This window comes from Oratosquilla oratoria, chromosome 12 (genome assembly GCF_046742065.1).
Source record: "Oratosquilla oratoria isolate Oo_2021 chromosome 12, ASM4674206v1, whole genome shotgun sequence".
In the NCBI taxonomy this organism is placed as follows: domain Eukaryota; kingdom Metazoa; phylum Arthropoda; class Malacostraca; order Stomatopoda; family Squillidae; genus Oratosquilla; species Oratosquilla oratoria.
The window spans coordinates 39332369-39358111 of record NC_134788.1 but is presented as its reverse complement, the minus strand read 5'-3'; the positions used below and the strand labels follow the sequence as shown (position 1 = coordinate 39358111).

Here is a 25743-nt window from a genome sequence, read left to right as displayed (position 1 = left end):
CCCAGCTCCCTTTCCACCCCCATTCTCCTCCTCACCTCCTCATTTCTCACTCTAGCCTAGTAACCCCTATCATACTTCTCAGGCATTTCATCTCAAACACATTCAAACTCTTTCTCTCTTCCTCTCTTATATTCCATGTTTCTGCCCCATACAGTGCTGTCAGCACAATCACTCCTTCATACAATCTCCTCTTAGCGTCCATTCCCAAATTTCTCATTACACTTTTTAATTTCCCAAAGCATTTACTCACTTCTCTCAATCTACATTCTACCTCCACCCCCACCTCTCCCTTTCCAGACACATTCACCCCCAAGTATCTAAAACTATCCACTTCCTCCAGTCTCTCTCCCTTAATACTCACTTCTATTCTGCTGCCACTTTCTCCCCTTGTACATCTCATCACCTTACTTTTACCCACATTTATCTTCAACTTCATTCTTTGGGATAACTTCTCAAACTCTGTCACTAACTTCCTTAATCCCTCCTCTGATCCTGCTACAAGAGCAATGTTGTAAGCAAGCTACAACTGGCTCATCTCCCATTTTTCTCCATTTTCTTATTCATCTCCAATCCCTGTCCCACTACTCTTGTATTCACCTCTTGCACCACCCCATTCATGTATAAATTAAACAGCCAGGGCGATATAACACATCCCTGACGAAGTCCTACCTTTACTTCAAACCACTCACTCTCTCCATTTCTAATCCTAACACAAGCTCTACTCTCGTAAAAACTCTTGACTGCTTTAACAGCTTTCCTCCTATCCCATATATCTGCAATACCTCCCATAGTGCCTTTCTGTCTACCCTGTCATAAGCCTTTTCCAGATTCATAAAAGCCCAAAATACATCCCTACCTTTTCCTATAGCTTTCTCACATATCTGTTTTACCACAAAAATTTGATCTACACAACCCCTACCTGTCCTAAACCCACACTGTTCCTCACCTCCCAGTACCAAAAAGAATATAAAGAAAATAGAAAGTATCCAGAGAGCAGCAACAAAAATGGTACCTGCACTTGTAAACTTGTCATATGAGGAGAGATTGGCTAAACTGGAGTTACTGACTCTGGAGCAAAGAAGAGAGAGGTGACCTACTGACCATCAACAGAATCATGAAAGGTACAGAAATATTCGATAGAGAGGACTTGTTAAACTGGGACAGGAGAAGCACAAGAGGACATAGAAAGAAAATCAAAAAACATAGCTACAGAAGAGATCTGAAGAAAAACAGTTTTCCACATAGAGTGGTGGACACTTGGAACAAACTGGACAATGAAATAGTGTGTGCAAAAACCATTCATTAGTTTAAGAGCAAACTAGACAATGCGAGATACAAAGGCGGGACACCATGAGTGTAGCTCCCCTTCCCACAAAATACAACTAGGTAAATACCTATTACTCCCTCTGTTCCTCTCCTAATCCACCCAATCAAGATCCTCCCACAAGCCTTCCCAACTACACTCAACAAGCTGATCCCTCTGTAACTACTAAACTCACACTTGTCCCCCTTTCCTTTGTAAAGCGGAACTATACAGGCACTCCTCCAGTCTTCTGGCACTCTACTCTCTCGTAAACATTAAATAACCTCACCAGCCAGTCCACCATCACTGTACCTCCTTTTTTCAGATATTCTGCATGGCATCCATCCAACCCAGGTGCCTTACCTGCTCTCATCATCTTAACAGCTGCCTTCACTTCATCCTTCCTTATTTCTCTTCTATTTTCCTAACTCATCACAGTCCTTTTCTTAGTTACTAAGTTAAGAATGCGTTATACATGTTCTTTGTATTTATACATGTATTCTTACTTGTGTAACTTGCACATATACAATCACAAATTGTAATTATATTAAGTTGTTATAGTATTAGGTTTTGCTCCTCCCTTTGTATAACTATTAGGAATTAGGTTTAGGATTGAAAAGTTTGCTGAGGGCAGCGACGGCAGCATCACTGAGCAATATTGCATTGTATGCTAGTGTAGGAAAAATAGATTACCCATGCACTCAGAAATGTGGGTCCCAAAAGATAACAAATGTGTGAGGAAACAAGTCATATCAGGACTGATGACAACTTTAGCTTGTCACTCATTAAGAGGAAGCCATTGATGAAAAACAAGGGAGACACAGAACTCAGAAAGCCAAAATCAGAAGTTAGAATTAAGTTTAAAGTATACCAAAGGTCGGAAAAACTAATCAGAAATAAGATATCATAGTTCATATGATAAAGACTTTGATGACAAAGTAGAATGTACAAAGTCAGGAAATTGAAAGATTAGAAGAGCATATAGCAGTGGGTAACTCGAGTATATTCAATTGTAGGTCTGGCCAGAGGAAGAGAAAACAGAGGATTTTGACCAAGGGCTTTTGAACTAATTTACATTGATGTTTTGGTGTGGTTTCAGTTGTGTAAGAACATATGTGTGATTACTACAAAGTGTTTGAAAAACTTGTGTTGGAAATATTGAAAAACTAAACCAAACTTTTCATTAGCCACACTACCATCCAACACTATAAGTAATTTATTTACCATATTGTATTGTATCTGCATGTAATAACAGGCTATTAAAGGAAGGTACCAATTTAAATGGAAGTTAATTAGTCCATTAATAATTTTCAAAGCTAAGTTAAAAGTTAAATATGTCAATTAAATTTTTAACTTTATTAATGAATGATTAATGGACTGGTGCCCAGCTCTTCTGATATACTATCAGACCTTGCCCAATGCGACTTCACTGTGCACGAAATTTCACATTTACACAAATAGGTAAAACGTCCATTAATAATTTTCAAAGCTAAGTTAAAAGTTAAATATGTCAATTAAATTTTTAACTTCATTAATGAATGATTAATGGACTGGTGCCCAGCTCTTCTGATATACTATCAGACCTTGCCCAATGCGACTTCACTGTGCACGAAATTTCACATTTACACAAATAGGTAAAACATCCCAGCATTTGCCAAACACAACCATGATTCACAATATCGTAATTTGAATAGCCTGCCAGGTCTCCAGTGTCTGGAGAGGGTCTAGGAACTTAACCTATTTTTTCCCATAAGACCTATTATTCACCCAACACAAATTTGATCGTGCATGACAGCTAAGGAACCTAACAATCATGTTCGGCAAGGTCTGACTGTATGTGTGTGTATATATATATATATGCACACACACATATGAATGAGCGTGTATTTACCTAGTTGTATTTTGCAGGAGAAGAGCTATGCTTGTAGGGACCCGCAGTTGTATCTTTCCGCATCCAGTTCATTCTTAAAGTCATGTATAGTTTTAGCACTCACTGTTTTCTCTTTCAATTCATTCCATGCATCTATCACTCTATGTGGAAAGCTATCATTTTTCAGATCTCTTTTGTAACTGCCCTTCTTGAGTTTCTTCTTGTGTCCCCTTGTATTTCGTCTGTCCCATTTAAGTAGATCATCCCTGTGAAGGATTTCCATCCCTTTCGTAATTCTATATGTGGATATCAAATCGCCTCTTTCTCTTCTTTGCTCCAGAGTTAATAAGTTTAGTTTTTCCAATCTTTGTATGTCAACATGCTGAGTGTTGGTGCCACCTAGTTAGTGCTTTTTTTTTTATTTTTTTTTTTTTTTTTTTTTTTTTTTTTTTTTTTTTTTTTTTTTTTTTTTTTTTTTTTTGTACTGGGTGTCCATAGTGATGCTGCATACTCTAATTTTGGTCTTATCAGTGTAACTAGGATTTTCTTCACCATTTCCTCATCCATGTAGTCAAAGGCCACTTTTGTTGATCTTATTAAGTTGTAGGTTTCTCCAACTATTTTGTTTACATGTTTGTCTGGTGTCATGTCATTTGAAATGATCACTCTAAGGTCTCTTTCTGAATTTACTTTTAACTTCTTTTGTTCCAATTTTGTATTTACCAGATATTCTATTTTTGCTTTTTCCAAATTCCATCATACTACATTTTTTAATGTTGAAATTCATTTCGTTCTTTTTACTCCAATTCCAGACTTTGTCCAGATCTCACTGAAAAGATTTTGCAGTCTTCTTCGTTACTCAATCTCTTCAATAGTTTTGCATCATCTGCAAAGAAGTTTATGTAGCATTTAATTCCTTCATCCATGTTGTTTATATAAATAGCAAACATTATCGGAGCCAACACAGAGCCTTGGGGTACTCCACTTATCATGTCTACCCATTTTGAGTTCTTTTCTCTAAGTATCACTCATTTTTCTTCCTTTCAAGAAGTCTTCCATTCATTCCAATAATTTTCCTTGTATTCCACCTATTAGTTCAATTTTTCTTAGTAGTTTTTTGTGTGGTACTTTGTCAAAAGCCTTTTGTAGGTCCAGGAAGGCACAATCTGCCCAGCCATCTCCTTCTTGTATTATGTCTAGCAATCTTGAGTAAAAGCATATTAAATGTGTGTTGTTACAAGTGACATCATTCTTGTAGTTAAAGCACTTCTTTTTCATGTTCTCAATTTTTCTAATGTTAAGTACAGTAATACAAATAGTGATACAATACAATAAATGATACAAGACAGTAAATGAAAAAGTAGTACAGTGGTACCTCTATTTACGGGTGCCCTTATGTACGCGAAATTATATTTACTTGGTCAAATTATGGGGAAAATCTTGTTGCTATTTACACAGAAAATTTCTATTTATGCGGGCACATTGGTGTCCATTACTGTGCGGAAAATCAAATCCCGCGCCACCATCTTGCTGATGTCACCATTCACATGCTGTGTCTCCTCCCACCATCTTTGTTTTTTGTGTGCACGACTGGTCCTTCTTTCAGTGCCTACTCGTTGGTATTGTACTGTTTGTGCTTTTAAAGTGCCTCCAAAACAGGTGGGAAATAGTTTCCATTTACGGAATTTCTATTTACGCGGAGGCATACAGAATGGATTAATTGCGTAAATAGAGGTACCACTCTATTCACAATGATTAGTACTTACATCTAAAAATTACAATGGGACAACTGACAAAAGGTGTGTTATTTATATTTGCCTACCCTTTCCGTATTTCTAGTTATGATGTGGTCAGATCTCCTAAGGGTAGTACAGGTGATGGCTGGAGTGGAGGGAGACTGGTGAAGGAGGAGGGGGATGAGATGGAGGAGGAGGAAAGTGATGTACACAATTTCATAAACTGGGCCCATGTTGTGAATGAAGAATCAACATGCTAGACACCATGTTTGCTTGAATATTTACAGATGGTACCCTGTGTCTGATACATATTGCATCACTGAAGGTGTGTTTGTGCTCTACTGTTTGCCAATGAGGTTGTCATTACTATAAAACTAAATAGAAATTTAGTATATAATGCAATGCTTGTCTTAACTTTCATCTCTTCCTTGCAGACTGATAAGACAAGAGGTTAAATGGATGGTACAATGTCCAAGTTAGCAAGTGATGACCTGAAACAATGGAGAAGAGATGATAAGAGCTTTCCAAAGCAGACCCACAAGACAGATGCCCTTCCCAAGGCTATCAAATCAGAACAATGTCAGCCTGATATCTACAAAGAGTATTTCACTTCACAGCAGGACAGTCCCACTCAAGAGGACAGTTATATGACTTTCACAGAGGAAAAGCCATCACAGTGTGACACTTGCCATTTGTTCTTTGCAACAATAGATGACCTTGATCTCCATGATAAGGTCTGCATTAAAAAAAGTTCCCAAAGAGATCTGTTGTTTAACTCAACCCATTCAGGCAGCACTGCTGTGATGGATGACCTTTGCTGTAAAGAAGAGGAAATGCAATATCATTGTCCTCAATGTAATATGGCCTTTTATCAAAAAGGAGATCTCCAAGACCACATTAAGAAAGCACACACACAAGACAAAACCCACAAATGCACATTCTGTCATGCAGCCTTTTCCCAGCCTGGGCGACTCAAGGCGCACATACGTAGTCATACAGGGGAGAAGCCCTTCAAGTGTTCCTTGTGCATCGCTTCTTTCAAACAGTCAGGACATTTGAAGTTGCACATCCGAACTCATACAGGCGAGAAACCGCACAAGTGCAGCTTTTGTGGCGCTGCTTTCTCGGACACAAGCAACTTGACCCGACACATGCGGAAGCACACAGGCGAGAAGCCATACAAATGTGAGCAATGTGAGTCTACTTTCTCACAACCAGCCAATCTCCACAAGCATCTGAAAATACACACAAGAAAGAAATCCCATAAATGTCCGTCCTGCGATGCTGCTTTCTCCCAGATTAGTAAACTGAACAAGCATGTTCGAATACACACAGGTCAGAGACCATACAAGTGTACCCTTTGTTGTGCTGCATTTCCTCGACCAGCTCTCTTGGAAGTCCACATCCGGACTCACACAGGCGAGAAACCCCACCAATGTACGGTTTGCGGTGCTGCCTTTTCCCAAGCCGGTCACTTGAAAAATCACATCCGCACCCACACAGGGGAAAAACCTCACAAGTGCACAACCTGCAGTTCGTCCTTCTCCTTACCCGGAGATCTCAGGAAACATATTCGTACTCACACAGGAGAACGACCCCACAAGTGTCAAGTGTGTGGGTCTGCTTTCTATGATGCCGGAAGACTCCGAAAGCACACGTTCATCCACACTGGTGAGAAGCCGCACAAATGTGAATTCTGCGACTTGGCATTCGCTCAAAGAAACAGCCTGCAGAGACACATCAGAACTCATTCTGGGGAGCGCCCTTATAAGTGCGAGCAGTGCCCTGCAGCCTTTGCTGAGACAGGCAATCTAAGGAAGCACATGCGAACACACACAGGTGAACATCCTCACCACTGTGGATTGTGTAAAGCCTCCTTCTCTGAGATAGGTAGTTTTAGGAAGCACATTTGTACTTGCACAGGAGAAAAGTCACATAAATGTACTGCTTGTGTTGCTACTTTCTCTTGTGCTGATAATCTGAAAAAACACATGGAAACACAGCATCAAGATTGAAAGCTGATATGGTCGACCTAGACGAGATATATATATAAACACTGAAAAAAAAATTACAAAATTTGGAACACCAATGTGCATCCTCTACATGTCAATTGCATTTTTTTAAGACCTGGGAAATGATTGGTAGCTCCTGTATATCCAGAGAGATTTAAGGAAAACTTTGTTCCCAGCAAGATCAAAATCTATAACCATCTCAACTCCTCAGGCCAATGAAATTTTGATGTGTATATGTTACTGTGTATTTTTTAATAATAAAACTTGTTCATCTATTATATGCAAGTTTTCTTCTGGAAGATGTTGTTTGATCAGTAATACATTATCTTTAAACTGCATCTCCCTACCCCTCAAAACAATAATAATAGATAAAAGAAAATATGTGGTATTATCATCAACACTTACAAAGTGTTGTATGTTATTTGAACTTAACAACAGGATTGAAAAAATGACACTTGAAAGGTTTGGCATTATTAAAAGTAATAGAAATGTATTTCATGACCCAAGAAAGATCTGCTGCTTTTCTGCAAGAAACATTTGTCACAAGTTAGTTAAATGTGTGATACTCTTTGCTCTAGGATTACAGTCTGATTGAGGATGCATATTCACACCATATTTTGACTGGTATCTTTTGATGTGGAAAGTACACTTTTTATCCTGCTACACTTCTATTAATAATATGTTTATTCCATAAAAGAAACCACACTACGCACATTCACCATCTGCACCAGTCAGGGTAGACAAAACTCATCTGATAGGTGGACTTAGGACAGTGATACATAACTGCATACCCTTTTAGAGACACCACACCATAATTGATTACAATCCAAACCCAAATAAAGAAAATATAGTATCACAAACATCTACACACCACCTTCCACATCATCCCCCAAGGGCTACTCTTCCCAACTCCAACCCTTAAATGTATCAACAAACTACATAATGTGAGGTGACATGAATGTGCACCACCCAGTATGGCTGCACACACAAACAATAAATTAGAGAAGAAAAATATGAGAACAACTTCCAAATCTAAATATACTGAACTCCAGCAGACATCCACTTGACAACCTGTACAATACAACCAAGAAGTAGCATCCCCAAACATAACAATGTGAGATCACCTTCATTCCAATCATATCCATGGTCTCTTCATATCACTTGCAGAAATGATCAAGCTTACATGTGAAAATACAGAAACTTTAAGAAAGATATGGTGTGATTACACAAAAGAAATAGGAAGAAAAATTGGAAGACCCAATATTCCACAGACGAAGTATCACAAGAATTCACAAACAAATCCTGAAAGCCAGTGAAAAATATTTTGCTAGAGGTTAAAGGAAGAAATACAACCCTAAATAGATTGGTCACTCCCTTCTGAGTAGGTCTTTCTTGCAGGAGATCCATGACTCCCAGGTAACCAGTAATGGCCAACAGGCAGGCCCATAGGTCACTCAGGGAAGATATACTGTGTTGTTGTCTAGGAAGCGTTAGTGTGGAGCAGTGTGGGATTAGGTGTTCAATGTCTTCCATATAGTGGTTGCATCTAGGGCAGTTTGATTCTGAAGCCAGGAATATTCTGTGATGACACTGGCTAGAGCTGGATGGTAATGTAGTTTTCTTGAGAGGGGTTTTTGTGGAGCTGATGTCTGAAGAGGGTTTGGTGAAGTACTGGATTTGGTGGTATATCTTGAGGTGTTTGTTTAGTAAGATTGATGTGAATTTGGTTTCATGTAGATGTATTGTGTGGTACTGGTGGTAGGTTATTGTATATGTTTGGGTAGTAAGCAACTTTTTTCATTCAACTGGCACTGCTTGTGTGATAGAATGAGATGGGTGAGTGGAGTTGAGGGCTCTAATGTAGAACTGTGTACATATCATTTTCTTGATATTCTATGGGGAGGATTTTAGTTTCTGTGTGCAGGTATCCTACTGGGGTGGTTTTGGTGTATCCTATTATCACTCTCAGTGCTTTATGTATAGTTAAGTGTTTGCTTTGCTGATTGTTTGGAATCATACTGCAGAAGCATAGTCAAGAATGGTTCTTATGAATTGTTTGGAAACAGTAGAGCTTCCTTCTTTTGTCTAAAGACTGTACATGTGATGGATTTTAGTCAGTGTATTTTTGTTGGTTCTCTGTGCCAGATCTTTGATATGTGGACTGAAGGTCATGTGAGTATCAAATATGAGGCCTAGAATTTTTTTTTTTTTTTTTTTTTTTTTTTTCCCCAGTGGAAGGGTTAGGCATTTAATTTTTTTCCCCTCCCTCTCTGTCTTTCAATGACACATAATCCAAGACAACCATGAATCCAAGAAACAGTAGTAAAAATGAGTGGCCAACTTCTTCCACTGAACCAAAGCCCAAAAATCCTAGACCTCACTTTGATAGATGTTGTTGATCTTGTTGTTGTCGTTCCCTAGACTCTGTCTGAGCAGTCCCGTCTCCCCAAGGAATGCCACAGCCGAAACTGGGTTTTTCCACAAATCCTTTATAGAGTGTATGTTGTGTTGTTTGCGTGCATGATTGTGTATAATGCAGTCTTCCATTATGTGTTGTATGGTATGGGGTGAAGTGTTACATCCTGGGCAGCTGTTCACAATGCGGTCATCCAGCCTCTTCTGGTAGCTTAGAAGTGCTGGGTGGTGGCCGCACCACAGTCTGGCCAGGTGGACTCTGTCCTTTCGTGGGAGAGAGGACTCAGAAAGGTGGATATCAGGGGGTCTGGCATGCAGCAGTGTGTTGTCTTTCAGTGTGTCAATGGAGCAGTGAGTGATATGATTATGAATATGTTTCTGGAGGCTGGTATTTGGTGGTTGTGTAGTAAGAGAAGAGAGTATCTGTGTGTGATACAGGTCTTTGGATGTTGTTTTAATGTTTCTTGGTTGTGTGGGTGTTCTGCTATGTAGTGTAGCGGGTGTGATGTGTTTGTGGTGGCTGCAGCAAGTGTTTATATGCCTCTCATGTCAAGGTGGTCCTTGACTTTGAGGACTTTTGTTTCATGGTGTAAATGGTCTGTAGATGTTGTATTTGTGCAACCTGTAATTGTTTTTAGTGCTTTGTTTTGTATGATTTGAAAGGTGTTGTGGTGTGTCTCACTGAGATTAGGAGCCCATTCAGGACTCGCATAATTCATCACTGAGCGTATGCATTGTTTGTATATTGTTGTATTAGTTTCTTTGTTTTGTCCAAATGTTGTTCCAGTGATTGACTTAAGTGCGTTAAGTCTAGGTGTGCATTTGTTTTTTATGTTTGTGATGTGTTGTTTGAAAGACATGGATGTATCATATGTTACACCAAGAATTTTCAGTGTGTTTGTGTGTGGTATTAGAGTGTTGATGTAGAGATGAGGTATATATTTGTATTCTTTTATCCAGTTGGTGAGAAGTGTTGCTGTAGATTTGGTTGGAGCTATTTTGAGTCTGTGATGAACCATGTGTTGAGTGTATCAAGGTATGGCTGGATTATTTTTGCAGCTTTGTCTCTGTTACGATGTGTGCATGTGATTGTTATGTCATCTGCGTAGGAAGAGATTTGTATTTCTGAGGTGTCTGGTGTGGGTATGTCATGCATGTATAGATTAAAGAGCATGGGGGATAGAACAGAGCCCTGTGGTACTCCATTCTTATTGTTTCTGATGTGCAATGATTGGCCATTATATGACACCTAAGCATTCCTGCCTGCCAGATAATTGGCCAGCCATCTTTTGGTGTTATTGTGTATGTCTGTGTTATATATTTTATTTGTTAGGTTGTGGCAGGGGATAGCATCAAAAGCTTTACTAATGTCTAATGTTATAAGAAGTGTTCTGTGGTGGGACCTATCTGAATTGATGCCATCTAAAATTCTTTGTGTGAGGTTTATCAGAAGAGTGTTTGTGGAGTGTAGTGGCCTAAAACCGTGTTGTGGGTCAGCAAGGGGAATATGTGGTGTGACAAGTTGAAGTATTAGGCATTCAATGACTTTAGAGGGGGTGTAGAGAAGTGTGATTGGGCGGTGCGATGTTGGGATTGTTGGGTCTTTGTTCGGTTTTGGAATGGTGATTATTTTACCATGCTTCCAGATGTCGGGTATAGTGTTGTGTGAATAGCTGTAGTTTGCAATGTTTGTGAGTGTGTGTATATGTTGTGGTCCAATGTGTTTTAGGTGGATGTTACTTATGTTATCAGGGCCACAGGCAGATGAGTGCTTGAGATTATGTATTATGTGTTTTGTCTGACTGTCTATGAAGGGTGTATAGTCTGAGTCTGTGGGAAAGTCTTTCTTACGTCGAATAGTGCGTCGGTCGTCAGGGTGAGAAGTGAGATGGCTTGTCTGTGCAAAATGATTTATGAGTGTGTTTGCTTGTTGTCTGTTTGAGGGTAGATTGTCTGTTGTTGTGATTATTGCTGTGTGAGAGTGTAATGCTGTTGAGTGTTTTGTACAATTTGCTGGTGTTTGTTTTGTGATCAAGTGTATTGATAAAGTTTTGCCAATTTTGTGTTTTTTGTATGTGTATTTTATTGGCAATGACTGTTTAGTGTTTGTATTTGGTCTGCTATATTTTGAGGGATAGGTGTGGGGGTATTGTGTTTAAGTGTGTCTCGTTGTCTGATGAGGCCTTGGATTTCTGGTGTGAAGTTGGGGTTGTGTGATTTTCTGTTGCCTCTAGAGATGTATCTCTTGTCTGCGTTTTGTATGATTGTATTAAAAGTGTGCACAGCATTGTTTATGTTTGTGATTGGTGTACTGTTAAGTGTTTCAAAATGTTGTTCTGTCTCTTCAGTAAAAGCTCCCCAGTTAGCTCTCTTGTAATTGTTGTATGTGTGTCTGTGGCCAACTGGGGTGCATCTTGTTTTGGTGGTGATGATGATTGGAAGGTGGTCAGAACCAAGGGTGCCAACCACTCTCCATGATGTTGCTGGGGTTAGGCAGGGGGAGCAAAAGGTGATATTAGGAGAGGAGGGAGTGTAGAGGGCTTGGTGTGGGATATGTGTATGATTATGTGTGTTGTTCATGATAGTCAATGAGTCAAACTGAGTCTGTATATCAAGCCCTCTGTCTGTGTCAGGGTTGTCGACATACCAGGCCGATGACTTGGCGTTGAAGTCACCACCCATGATCAGGTTGGGGATTGAGGCTAGTTGGCTAAATTGAGCCCTGAAGGTGTTTGGAACTGTGGGGGATGATTGGGGAGGAATGTACATGTTAACTATTGTCAGTGTTGATTTGTTGCCTGTGCGGATTCGAGTAGATTGGATTTCTGCAGTGTTATCTGTGGTAGGGAGGAGAATTTTGGTTGTGGCACTTGTGTCCACAAAAGAGATGGAGTGGTGGATCATGGTGATGAGTCCATCGCCATTGCTGTCGGTCCGGTCTTGTCTGATGGTGGTGTAATTATGAAATGATGGTGTTTTGTGTGAATGTCTTAGTTTTGTTTCTTGTATACAGTAATTGCAATGTGTATGTTGTGTTTAAGAAAGTGTTAGAGTTCATGTTTTTTCATGTTAATACCACTCCAGGACCTGATGTTGTTCCTCCCACATATCAAGACCCTAACAGTGAAAATCAACCAGATTCATCATTCTAAGATCAGTAGAAATAACAGATTTTGCTCAGAAAAAACACTAAGTTCAGTATACAAACATTGAGAACTACACTCAACTGCATCTCCATCATCACATGGTTCCCTACAATGTCACACCAGAGATGCCCTACACTCCACACAGACACACACACACACACAGAAAAAAGAGTGTAAATCACTACAGAGAGACCTGGACAAAGTCTGGGAATGGAGCCAAAAGTGGGAAGTGAACTTAAATATCAAGAAATGTAGTATAATGTAGTTTGGAGAAAGTAAAAATAGAATATCAGGGTAATATAAAATTTGTACAAAGGAAGTGAAAAAAGTTAGCTCAGAAAAGGACCTAGGAGTAATTATTAACAAAGACACGTCAACAGACAAGCATATTAACAAAATAGTCAGAGAAACCTACAATTTACTAAGGTCAATATAGATGGCCTTTAACTACTTGCATGAGGTAATGGTAAAGAAAATATTGGTCAAACTGATAAGACAAAGATTGGAGTATGCTGTGACACTATGGACACCCAGTACAAAAAAATATATAAAAAGAAATTAGAAACAATCCAAAGAGCAATGACAAAGATGGCACCAACACTTTCAAAATTGACATATGAACAAAGATTGTCCAAACTGGAACTACCAACCCTGGAACAAAGAAGAGAAAGAAGAGATCTACTGGCCATTTACAGAATCTTGGAAGTCCTTGACAGAGAAGAATTATTAAAGTGGGATAAAAGAAAAACAAGAGGACATGAAAAGAAACTCAAAAAGGATAGTTATAGAAGAGATCTGAAAAAGAATAGTTTCCCACACAGTGGTATGTCTGGAACAAATTGGACGAGGCAACAGTGTGTGCAAAAAACATACAAGAATTTAAGAACAAACTAGATGCTGAAAGACACAAAGATGGGTCACTATGAGCATAGCTCCTTTCCCATATAATACAACTAGGTAAATACGGCTAAGTAAATACACAAGGTCTGGGAATGGAGTCAAAAGTAGGAAGTCATCTACAACATTAAAAAATGTAGTATAATGGAATTTGGAAAAAGTAAAAAAAGAATATCAGGACAATATAAAATCAGTGCAAAGGAAGTAAAGAAAGTTGGTTCTGAAAAGGACCTAGGAGTGATTATCACCAAAGACGTCCCCAGACAAGCAGATAAACAAAATAATCAGAGAAGCCTACAATTTACTAAGATCAATAAAGGTGGGCTTTAATTACTTGAATGAAGTAATGGTAAAGAAAATACTAGTCACACTGATAAGACCAAGATTAGAGTATGCTGCAATACTATGAACACCCAGTACAAAAAAGAATATAAGGAAAAGAATAAGGAAAGAATCCAAATAGTAATTACATACAAGCAAAGATTGCCTAAACTGGAACTACCAACCCTGGAACAAAGAAGAGGAAGAGGCAGTTTATTGGCCATTTACAGAATCATGAAAGGCATGGAAGTCCTTGATAGAGAAGACTTAATAAAGTGGGATAGAAGAAAAACAAGGGGGACATGAAAAGAAACTCAAAAAGGATAGTTATAGAAGAGATCTGAAAAAAAAAACAGTTTTCCACACAGAGTGGTGGACACTTGGAATAAGTTGGATGAAACAATAGTGTATGCAAACACCATACAAGAATTTAAGAACAACCTAGACATTGCGAGATACAAAGATGGGTCACCTCAAGCATAGCTCCCCTTCCCATATAATACAACTAGGTAAATAGACACACACACACACACAGTACTAAAAAGAATATAAAGAAATTAGAAAGAATACAAAGAGCAACAACAAAGTTGGTACCAACTCTTTCCAAATTAACATATGAACAAACATTGTCCAAATTGGAATTAGCAACTCTGGAACAAAGAAGAGAAAGAGGAGATCTGCTGACTATCTATAGAATCATGAAAGGAATGGAAATCTTAGATAGGGATGATTTACTAAAATGGGACAATGGAAAAATAAGAGGACACAAAAAGAAACTCAAAAAGGATAACTATAGAAGATATCTGAAAAAAATAGCATCCCACACAGAGTAATGGATACCTGGAATAATTTAGACAAAGAAACAGTGTGTGCAAACACTATTCAAGATTTTAAGAAAAAAAAAAAATGATGCTGAAAGATACAGACAGGTCACCACAAGCATAGCTCCCTTCCTGTATAATACAACTAGGTAAACACACACACACACACACACAAACAAATAAATAACTGAATAACTGGATGCACTATAACCACCCTAATAGAATATCTACACTCAGAAACCAAAGTCCTACCCATAGAACAGTACATGAAAATAATAGGCACACAGTTCTATGTTAGAGGCCTGACCCATCACATAACACAAGCACAACTAACTGAACACAACAAAAAGCCACACCATTAGTATGCTATTTGAGCATCTACAACAGCCTACCACTAGCCCTTTGCAATACACCCATACAAAAAATCACACACACTCACGTCGCAAACCAAGCTTTCCAAGAAACAAATTTCATACACCACCTCAGACAGCAGCCTAACAGAGAAATCCCTTCGATGACAAGCAAAACCCACAGTGGCATAACTGTGTTCAGCCAACACAATTTTTAAACACTTGTAGCATAGAATCAAATTGTCCCAGATATAATCACCACACAGAGACACAGAACAACTTTGCAGCACGCTGCAAACAACAATGCAAGCTATCTTCATTACACATCTATATGAGAAAGTATTTCTTCATACCCTTAGACATATATTGTTTTTTCAATTTGATCTCGTGATCTCTTAATGCCCTCCCATCTTAAACCAAGAGATCTTCTATGTCAGTTATGTCCACCCCATTCAGAGACTTGGGAACTGCATTCAGGTCACTTCTCTGTCTTTGTTCCTTTAACAATTGCAGGTTTGGTGTTTCAAGTCTCTTTGTATGGCTTATCTACAAGGTTGGGGACAATTTTAGTTGCTGTCCTATGCTTCATCTCTCAGTAGGTATTGTTCTTCATTTTGGGGAGGAAACCATTGCTGCATATTCTAATCTGGGAGGCAGAGTAGGCACTGATTTTAATCCATTGTCTCCTTTTCCACATAATGGAAAGGTATTTTAAATATCTTTAGCTGTCTGTATGTCTTTCTCACAGCTTTACTGAATACTGTACCAGCATAGGGGCATTCTAAGATGACATTGCTATGATAACACATTTTCAGGTTGTAAGTGGTTCTTGTTGATTCCTTTGTTGAAAATGACTTGGACCATTGACAGTGACTTGACACCACCCTCCTTCTCTCAGGAAGGAAAATAAAATGGATGCCTACTACCCTCACCCCTTCCCATTGAGAGGATGGGGGTGATATTTGCCTAATTGTAGTATACAGGAAAGGAACAACACTCATTGGGTCCCATTTCCTACTCTCCAATTTATCATACCTAACCTCAAATTCATGTGCAGTTCCAACTTTCTCAATATCCTTGATTTCCAATGTTCATAATTAGATCTGCATTCATGTATTGTTCCAGCTTGGGCTGTATCATCTTCTAAGGTGTTCCAAGTCTTTGTGCACCTATATGGAAAACTGTATTTCTTCATATCCTTTAGACAAGTAGTCTTTCTTAATGTGTTCCCATAGTCTCTTAAAACCCTCCCATCCTTTATCAAGAGATCTCTTCTGTCAATGCAATCCATCCCGTTTAGTGACCTGAATACTGTAATCATGTCACCTCTTTCTCTTCGAAGTTGGGAGACCCAGTGTTTTTAGTCTTTCCTCATATAGTTTATCTGCTAGATGGGGACTAGTTTGGTTGCTGCCCTTTGTCTTCTCTTGATCTTGCTTATATCCTTCACTCTGTGTTGGGACCGTACCACTGATCCATCTTCGAGTGATGGAGGGATAAGGATTTTAGTGAGCTTTCATTATCTCTTCATCCATATAGTGAAAAGCCTCTTTCATCTTCTACAGCAGTCTTTAGGTCTCTCCCATAATCCTGCTGATATCTGTCAGGTTAAAGGTCTTTTATCAAGACTCCCAAATCTTTGTCCCATTTTTCTTTTGTAATGGATTCACTTTCTAAGGAATTGTTTAAGGATGGTCTGTTGCCACTATTGCCCATTTCTATTACTTTGCATTTTTTTTTGGTATTAGAATTAATTTCCTATTCTTGGTGTCCTGCAAAAATAATCTAGATCTTTTTACAATAGCATACAGTCCTTGTTTTTCACTTTTCTCATGATTTTTGCCTTATCTACAGACATGTTGCCATAGCTTGTTGTATCTTCTATCATGCCACTGACATAGACAAGAAACATTATTGGTGCAAGCACTGACATCTTGTGAAACTCCACCCATCACTGCTCTCCATCTCAACATCTTGTCCTTTACTGCTGTCCTCATATATCTCCCCTTCCAAAAAAAATTCATCTATTTGAGTAGTTTGCCTCTCAGTCCTCCACTGTGCTCCAATTTCCACACAAGTTAACACCATGGTACTTTATCAAAAGCTTTTGGTACAGTTGAGGTGTGTTTGTACTCACACTACTGTTTGGCAATGAGGTTGTCATGAATATAAAGATATAAGATATAGAAATTTAGTATATAATGGAAGCCATTACATGTCTTGACTTTCATCTCTTCCTTTCAGACTGACAAGAGGTAAAATGGATGGTACAATATCCAAGTTAGTGAGTGATGACCTGAATCAGTGGAGAAGAGATGATAAGAGCTTTCCAAAGGAGACCCACAAGACAGATGCCCCTCCCAAGGCTCATATCAAAGTAGAACCATTTCAGTCTGATACCTACAAAGATGATTCTGCTCCTCAGCATGACAGTCCCACTCAAGAGAAGACTGATATGACTTTCACAGAGGGGAAAACATTAAATTGTGATATTTGCCATTTGACATTTGCTACAATACATGAGCTTGAGTGTCATGGTAAGGTCTGTGTTCAGAAAAGTTCCCAAAGAGATCAGTCTTTTAACTCAACCCTTTCAGGGAGCACTGCTATGATGGATGACCATTGCGGTAAAGAAGAGGAAATGCAATATCAGTGTCCTCAATGTAATATGGCCTTTTATCAAAAAGGAGATCTCCAAGACCACATTAAGAAAGCACACACACAAGACAGAACCCACAAATGCACATTCTGTCACGCAGCCTTTTCCCAGCCTGGGCGCCTCAAGGTGCACACACGCACTCATACAGGCGAGAAGCCGTACAAGTGTTCCTTGTGCATCGCTTCTTTCAAGCAGTCAGGACATTTGAAGTTGCACATCCGAACTCATACCGGCGAGAAACCGCACAAGTGCAGCTTTTGTGGCGCTGCTTTCTCTCGAACAAATAACTTGGAAAACCATATACGGAAACACACAGGTGAGAGGCCGTACAAATGCGAGCAATGTGATTCTACTTTCTCACACTCAGGTGCCTTGAAGTTACACATGCAAGCTCATACAGGTGAGAGACCACACAAGTGCAGCCTTTGTGGTGCTGCTTTCTCACATACGGGCATGTTGAACAACCACATACGGACACACACAGGTGAGAAGCCGTATAAATGTGAACAGTGTGGTGCTGCTTTCTCGGAAGCAGGCAGTCTACGCAGGCATTTGAGGGTACACACGGGAGAGAAACCCCACAAGTGCGTATACTGCGATGCTGCTTTCTCCCGGATTAGTAATCTGAATGACCACGTTCGAATACACACGGGGGAGAGACCGTACGAGTGCACCATTTGCAAGGCTACGTTTTGTCGAACAGGTGACTTGAAGATCCACATGCGGACTCATACAGGCGAAAAACCCCACAAATGTGGATTTTGTAGTGCTGCCTTTTCTCAAGCCGGTCACCTGAAATATCACATCAGCACCCACACAGGGGAAAGACCTCACAAGTGCACAACCTGTACCTCAGCCTTCTCCTTACCCGGAGATCTCAGGAGACATATTCTTACTCACACCGGAGAACGACCCCACAAGTGTCAAGAGTGTGGGTCTGCTTTCTATGATGCCGGAAGACTCAAAAAGCACATGCTGATCCACACTGGGGAGAAGCCACACCGATGCCAGTTTTGTGACTCGGCATTCGCGTACCCAAGCGCCCTTTTGAGACATATGAAAACCCATTCTGGGGAGCGCCCCTATCAATGTGAACAATGCCCTGCAGCCTTTGCTGAGATGGGTAGTCTAAGCAAGCACATGCGAACACACACAGGTGAACGTCCTTACCCCTGTGGGTTGTGCAAGGCTTCGTTCTTTGAGATGAGTAGTTTGAAGAAGCATATTCGCACCCACACGGGAGAAAAGCCGCATAAGTGTACTGCTTGTGCCGCTGCTTTCTCCCGTACAGATGCTTTAAAGAAACACATGGAAACACACTCACAGATCATCTTGTGAAGTTGACTTGGTGGATCTTCGTCATTGTCTTTATGGAAATGATGCATCAGCATTTTCCCACCCCTCAAAATAAGTTTCAGTACCTACCATATATCCTCGAGTGATAGTTGACCCATTGTTTGTGGCCAAAAAATCTGGAATTTTTCACGCACATTGTGTAAAAGTTGGCCCTAGTTTTTCAGACCTACTGTAATGGAACTGCAGTGGTGCAGTAATCTCGCTGTTAACCCGTAGTCACCCTTACTTTTTTACAAGCTGTTGTACCATATATACAGCCTCATATTATAGTGTATCATTACATCTCTCAGCTGTTTTGCTGAACGAAGATCATAACCTTGGTGTTCTTTGTGAACATCTTTGTATCAAATTCAACAATATGAGGACTGATGTGATTTTTTGTAATGTACCAGGTATTTTTTTTAATGTAATATGTATATTATACCAGTGATTGTCATACCATGTGTGTTCCATGGGAACAATGAAATATTACCAGTAATCAGCCATAATATATGTAGAAATGTCAAAAATTTGAGGATTCTGATGTAATTTTTTTGTTAAGTGTTTGTTCAAATTTATGTTGTGTTTGTTCAATGTTAAGTGGCTGTTCAATTTATACATGGATGGGGTGGTATGAGAGGTAAGTGCAAGAGTAATGTGCTGGGGATTGGAGATGGTTAAAGAAAATGGAGAAAAAATAAGAGATAAGCCAGTTGTTTGCTGATGACACTGAGCTTGTGGCAGGATCAGAGGAATTAGGGAAGTTAGTGACAGAGTTTTGGAAGGTGTGCAAAAGAAGGAAATTGAAGATAAATGTGGGTAAAAGTAAGGTGATGAGATGTACAAGGAGAGAGGATGTCAACAAATTGGAAGTGAGCGTTAAGGGAGAGAGACTGGAGGACGTGGATAGCTCTAGATACTTGGAGGTGAATGTGGCGGGGAAGAGAGGAGTGAAGGTAGAATGTAGATTGAGAGAAGCAAGTAAATGCCTTGGGGAATTAAAAAGTGTAATGAGAAATAGTCATTTGGTAATAGGTGGTAAGAGGAGATTGTATGAAGGGTTGATTGTGCCAACAGCACTGTGTGGGATGGAAACATGAAACATAAGAGAGGAAAAATTTATATGTCTTTGAAATGAAATGTCTGAGAAGTATGGTAGGGGTTACCAGGCTGGATAGAATGAGAAATGAGGAGAACAGGGATGGAAAGGGAGTTGTTGTTGTTGTTGTTCCCTAGAGTGTCTGTCCGAGCAGTCCTGTCTCCCCAAGGAATGCCACAGCCGAAACTGGGTTTTCCCACAAATCCTTTATAGAGTGTATGTTGTGTTGTTTGCATGCATGATTGTGTATAATGCAGTCTTCCATTATGTGTTGTATGGTATGGGGTGAAGTGTTACATCCTGGGCAGCTGTTCACAATGCGGTCATCCAGCCTCTTCTGGTAGCTTAAAAGTGGAAAGGGAGTTGGGAGAAAGGGTTGATGAAAGAGAATTGGAATGGTTAGGACACACAAGAGCATAAGAATGAATGAGACTGCAAGAGACCATGAAGCCTACATTAGGTACTTCCATGTTTATTACCACCTGTCATCCCTATCCATAAAGTTGTCTAACCATTTCTCAAAACAACCGATAGTTTCAGCGCTCACTACATGGTTACTAATTCTATTCCATTCATTGACCACCCTATTAATAAACCAGTTCTTGCCTATTTCTTAAATCTAAACTTGTCCAATTTAAGTCTATTAATGCAAGTCCTGCCCTGTTATCTTAATATGATGACCTTGTTTGCTTCACCCCTGTTAAAGCAATTGATCCACTTGAACACCTCCATTAGATCACCCACACTCTGTGTCTTTCCAGAGAGTGTAAGTTAAGGTGCCTAAGCTTCTCCTTGTAAGGTAAATTTCTGATCCCATGTATCATTTTGGTCATACTCCTCTGTACTGATTTTAGTGAATTGATGTCCATTCTATAGGACAGAGACCAAAACTATACTGAGTCAAGGATGGGTCTAACTATTGTCAGAGTTTGATAATTACCTCTGCTTTTCTGTTCATAACTGTCCTAGCAATGAAATCTAATGCTCTGTTAGCTTTATTCCTGGTGCTAAAGCAATGTTTCTTGGATGTAAGGTCAGCACTCACTAGAACTCCCAAGTCTCTCTCGCACTCATTTTTCTCTAAAAATGTGTTATCTAAGCTGTATCTGCTTTCAGGGTTGTGTAGCCCTACATTTAACATGCTGCACTTTGAGATATTTAAGTCCATTTGCCATTTCACCAACTATGTGAACAATTTGTTAAGATCTTCCTGCAGAATATCGGTGTCTTCCCCTGACCTAATTAGGCATCTTATTTTAGTGTTGTCCGCAAACTTACTAACTTCACTTTTAATCCCATTGTCCAAATGGGTTTATGTACATAATGAATAATAAGGAACCCAAAACTGAGTCCTGGAGAACTCCACCAGAAACACTCCTCCATTTGGATTTTACACCATTTATGGTGACCCACTGTTTTCTGTGACTAATCCAAGCTCTGATCCATTCAAACACTTTTCCTCCTATGCCATGGGCTTTGATTTTATTTAGTAGTCTCTGGTAGGGCACCTTGTCTAACACCATATCGTTATATTTGAATCTCAGGTGTGTTTCCCCATTTTTTATTCTGGCATTAAGTCTTCATTCTGATCTCATTTTCAGCCTGTCCATCATCCATTTGAGAGTTTTACTGTTCTTCCATATTGACTTAAAGGGAATAAATTTATTTTGTGCATTTAAAATTAAAGCTGTTAGGTTACAGTATATTTCATCCAGATTGCTGACCAGGCTGTTGACCTCATACTTGTAAGTGACCAGACCCAAGGTATGCATATTAACCCCTTCCATACGGTGCCGCACACGTAGGCGTCATGGGGAGCGAGTGTATTCGCGAGGCTGCCATATCGGCGTCTTGATTATATTTATTGTAGTCGCCCCTCCATAATGACATTCTTTCTAATTCTTTTGTAATCGCATTTTCTATGGTTATCAAAATTCACGGGTGAAGAGAGAACGATCGATATAAGCAGTGACTATATTTTATGATGCGAGTATTATTACGACATGTCGTACGGCTGGCATTGGCTGCTGCCACCGAGATCTAAGTCCATGACGCCTACGTGTGCGGCACCGTATGGAAGGGGTTAATATTACCCTCTGTGACCCAACACCTGACTATGCTAATGACGCCCAGACTGACCGTGCATCTTAGCCCACCACAGGCCCCTGGGTCTGTCTCATAAGTGACCAATTGTCCTAAGTACTTTCTCATCTTATCAAGATTGGCTCTCCTGAAGTCTAGTACTAGAACATAATTCATACTATTTAATTCTTCCCATACAATATTAAATCTTATTTCTTGATGATTGCTAGAGCCTAGACTACCACATTTATGTTTCACATTAGGTGCTCATTATTAGTTAAAAGTAAATCCAGAGTATCCTCTCCCCTTGTAGGATCAGTCATCATTTGTTTTAGGAAATTGTTCTGCACCACATCTAAGGAATTTTGTGCTTCTTTGTCTACTAAAATTTCCCAGTCAATGTTTATTTAATCAAAATCTCTCATGATCACAACATTTTTGTACTGGGATGCCCTGCAAATTTCATGAATCAGGGGATCAGTCTGATAAATGCTGAGGTTAGGAAGTCTATATAGGATGCCAGTAATAAGTTTCTTATGCATATAATCTTCACCCAAATAGATTCCGTACTTTCCTCTTCCTTAGTCAAATTGTTGATAATACAATTTATATTCTTAACAAAAAAAGTGCTACTCCCCCACTCCTGCCTACCCTATCCATGTGAAAAAGTTTATATCCTATCTCAATTTCCGGGAGGAAATGCATAAAAGTCATATTGATTCAGGATTCAGTAATAGCTATAATATCAAATCTCTCTACACATACTTTACCTCACAGCGAATCAGTTTTATTCATTACACTTCTGCTGTTTGTATAGTAAACCTGATTAGGTGATTCTTTTCACAGTCCCTCTCTGAGCTGTTTCTATTGTTTAAACTCTATTCCGATACCCCCCCCCCAACTCCCACGTAATCTACCTGAAAAAAAACATGCATGCAGGATACCTATTCGCTCAAGGGATTCAGCAAGGGGCCGAAATCCTTTGGGTGACAAGTGCACCTCATCCCTTATTTATAGATGTTTCTTACTTAAAAGCAATCCCAGTTGTTGGCAAATGTCCATGCATTGGCCCTACAATGTATTGCCAACCTGCAATTCATTGCAGTAGCCCTGGAATGCCACATGCCACCAACTCTATACCTCTGAAGGATTCCACACACAATAGGAACCCTTCCATTATCCCTATCTTATCTAGTGCCTCCCAGAACCACACAAATAATTCCTCGCTCCCTAACTTACCTATATCATTCTCCTGCACTCAAGCAAACAACGGATTTCTCACCTTCCCCAGCTATACACTCTTCAATCCTGTCTCTAACATCACCTACCCCTCGGGGAAACACATCTGGGTCCTATGCTTCCTATCTTTGTCACAGAAGGCCCTGTTTAGATATCTCACCTGGCTATACCCTACAACCAAAAACTTACCTGTGGGCAGGGATCTAGTGACTCCCCTACCCTTCTTCTCTTGCATCTTTTTTGTTTCCTCTTGTAGACCTGCAAGAGCTTGAAAAGAGTTTCTGCATTCAAGTGGGCCTGGTGAGGGGATTTTACTATCTCTCCATGTTTTCTTGGTCACTGTTTTCCACCCAGTTTCCAAACATGGTTTGTTGTCTGTGTTTTGGGCTTTTAACCCCTTCAATATGGGCCACATCGCAAGTCTGGCAGCATTAGCTGCCAGACGTGTGATGTTGCGTCATAATACTCGCATTATAAAAAATAAAGTCACTGCTCTATCGCTGGTTCTCTTTCACCCGTGAATTTTGATAACCATAGAAAATATGATGAAGCCAGTTTACAGAGTATGTGGGTCACGCAGGGACGACTACAATAAATATAATCAAGACGCCGACGTCAACATCCTCGTATACCCACTTGCTCCTCATGACGCCTACGTAGGCGTCACCATGTGGAAGGGGTTAAGCAAAGAACTCAGTTCTTCTCTAAAAGGCCCTCAGCAGTCTTCTCCAAGGCTACAATTCTACTACATAGAGATTGTACCTCTTTGGCGCTGATCACTGAAACATAACCACTCTCCATCTCACCATTTGAAGCAGTTACCCCAGGTTGACCTGACCTGAGTGATGCCTAAATGAGTGAAGAAAGATTAATAAAAGAGGTGTGGAAGGCAGAGAGTGGAGGGAGTGATGAGCATGAGTGGGTGACCAAGTATGAAATGGATAGATGGGGTAAAAGGGGCATTGGGAAAGAGGAGAATGTTGAGGAAGGAAGAGAGAAGATAGGGGTTACTGGAGAATGGTTGTTTATGGGTGATGCTGTGATGCATGGAAGGGAGTGATGGGGGGGGGTGAGGGAGTGTGTGTGAAGGATATTTTGATGTAATCCGAAGGAATTCCCCCAGCCTTCTCTTTTTCTGCATGAGGGGATGGAGAGGTGTGGTCTCTGATTAAACGAAGCAGCCTTGCTGTGGATGTGCTGTATCTTGCTGTATTGCCTCTGACCCAGGGCACTGGGCAAGATTCAGGGATGACCCATTATCCAGGATGAGCCAAGAAAAGAGGAAGGGAGGGATGGTGAATGGGAATGGAGTATGTGGGGATGAAATGGGTGGGAGTGGATTTATACCTTTGATTTTGCCACCCTCCCTTGTAAGGGAGAAAAAGCCCTTGGTATATGTATGTATGTTTATCACTGTTATCTTGTGTGTGTGTGTTCCATGTGAAGATACTCTCTAAAATAAAACACCATCAGTACCGTATATTTTTCTTTCGTTTTTACTGCCCTTCTTTTCATGAATAGTGTGATGTTGTACCAATAGATGGTGCTGGTGATGCAAAACAACACTTGTTTACTAGTGTACAACAATGTGCTGACAACAATCATTTAAACTTTCTGTTGCAAGATGATTGAATAATATATTCAATCCCTTAGATGTCCAGAGTGCACACATGTACATGCACGCATTTTAGCTATAGGATGTCAGATCATGACCTCTCCAGAAACTCCTGCAGGACCCTGTATTGTGTCAGACCTCACCCATGGTCAGTTTGGCTGAGCACAAAAGGACACCTGCATTCTCTATTGCTTAATTTACTACTACAATATACAATACACAGACTGAGTATGGACACTCAGTATTCATAGTTTTTCATATACAAGCAATGGTGAACATAGTAATAATGATATCAGTCATATGACAACTTGCAGTTGGCAATGAAGAATGCAGGTGTCTTTTTGCATTCAGTCAAACTGATTATGGGTCAGGTCCAACACAGTGGAGGGTTCCGTGGGAGTTTCTGGAGAGGTTGTGCTCTGACACCCTATAGCTTAAATGTGTGAGTGTGTGAACACTGGACATCTAAGGGATTTCATTCAGTCATCTTGCAACAGATGCTCGGCTCAGCTACCACTCACTAGCCACAGTGAGGTTAATGCTCAAAGAAGATAAGAAATGATACAAGAATTTTGGACATAAAGATAAACATAGTGTTTGAGCAATGGTGGTATCAAGAAATACTAATAATTAAAGTAAAATTGACTTGATTATAAGAACTAGTGGAAGTAGATATTTTATTTCTGTTTACCTAGGCTAAATGTAATATTATGAAACTGGCTCAACTACAGAGGTTTTAATGTGGGAGAGGAATAGGAGGAAACAGTGGAAAGGATTGGTGATGGTCTTCTATTGTAGGGGTAGTATGAGCTTATGAAGGAAGTCTCTATGTCATATCTAAAT

General features: G+C 39.8%; 1 protein-coding gene across 1 annotated transcript in view; it reads left to right on the top strand.

Moving 5' to 3' along the window:
• LOC143031469 (uncharacterized) overlaps positions 1–24819 on the top strand; it is a 38666-nt gene extending 13847 nt beyond the window's left edge. The window contains exons 2-3 of the mRNA XM_076195334.1: positions 15385–15466; positions 17116–24819. Of these exons, the coding sequence (XP_076051449.1) occupies positions 17132–18868 (1737 nt within the window). The 5' untranslated portion in view covers positions 15385–15466; positions 17116–17131 and the 3' untranslated portion in view covers positions 18869–24819. The remainder of the gene's footprint in view (positions 1–15384; positions 15467–17115) is intronic.
• The last annotated feature ends 924 nt before the right edge of the window (positions 24820–25743 follow it).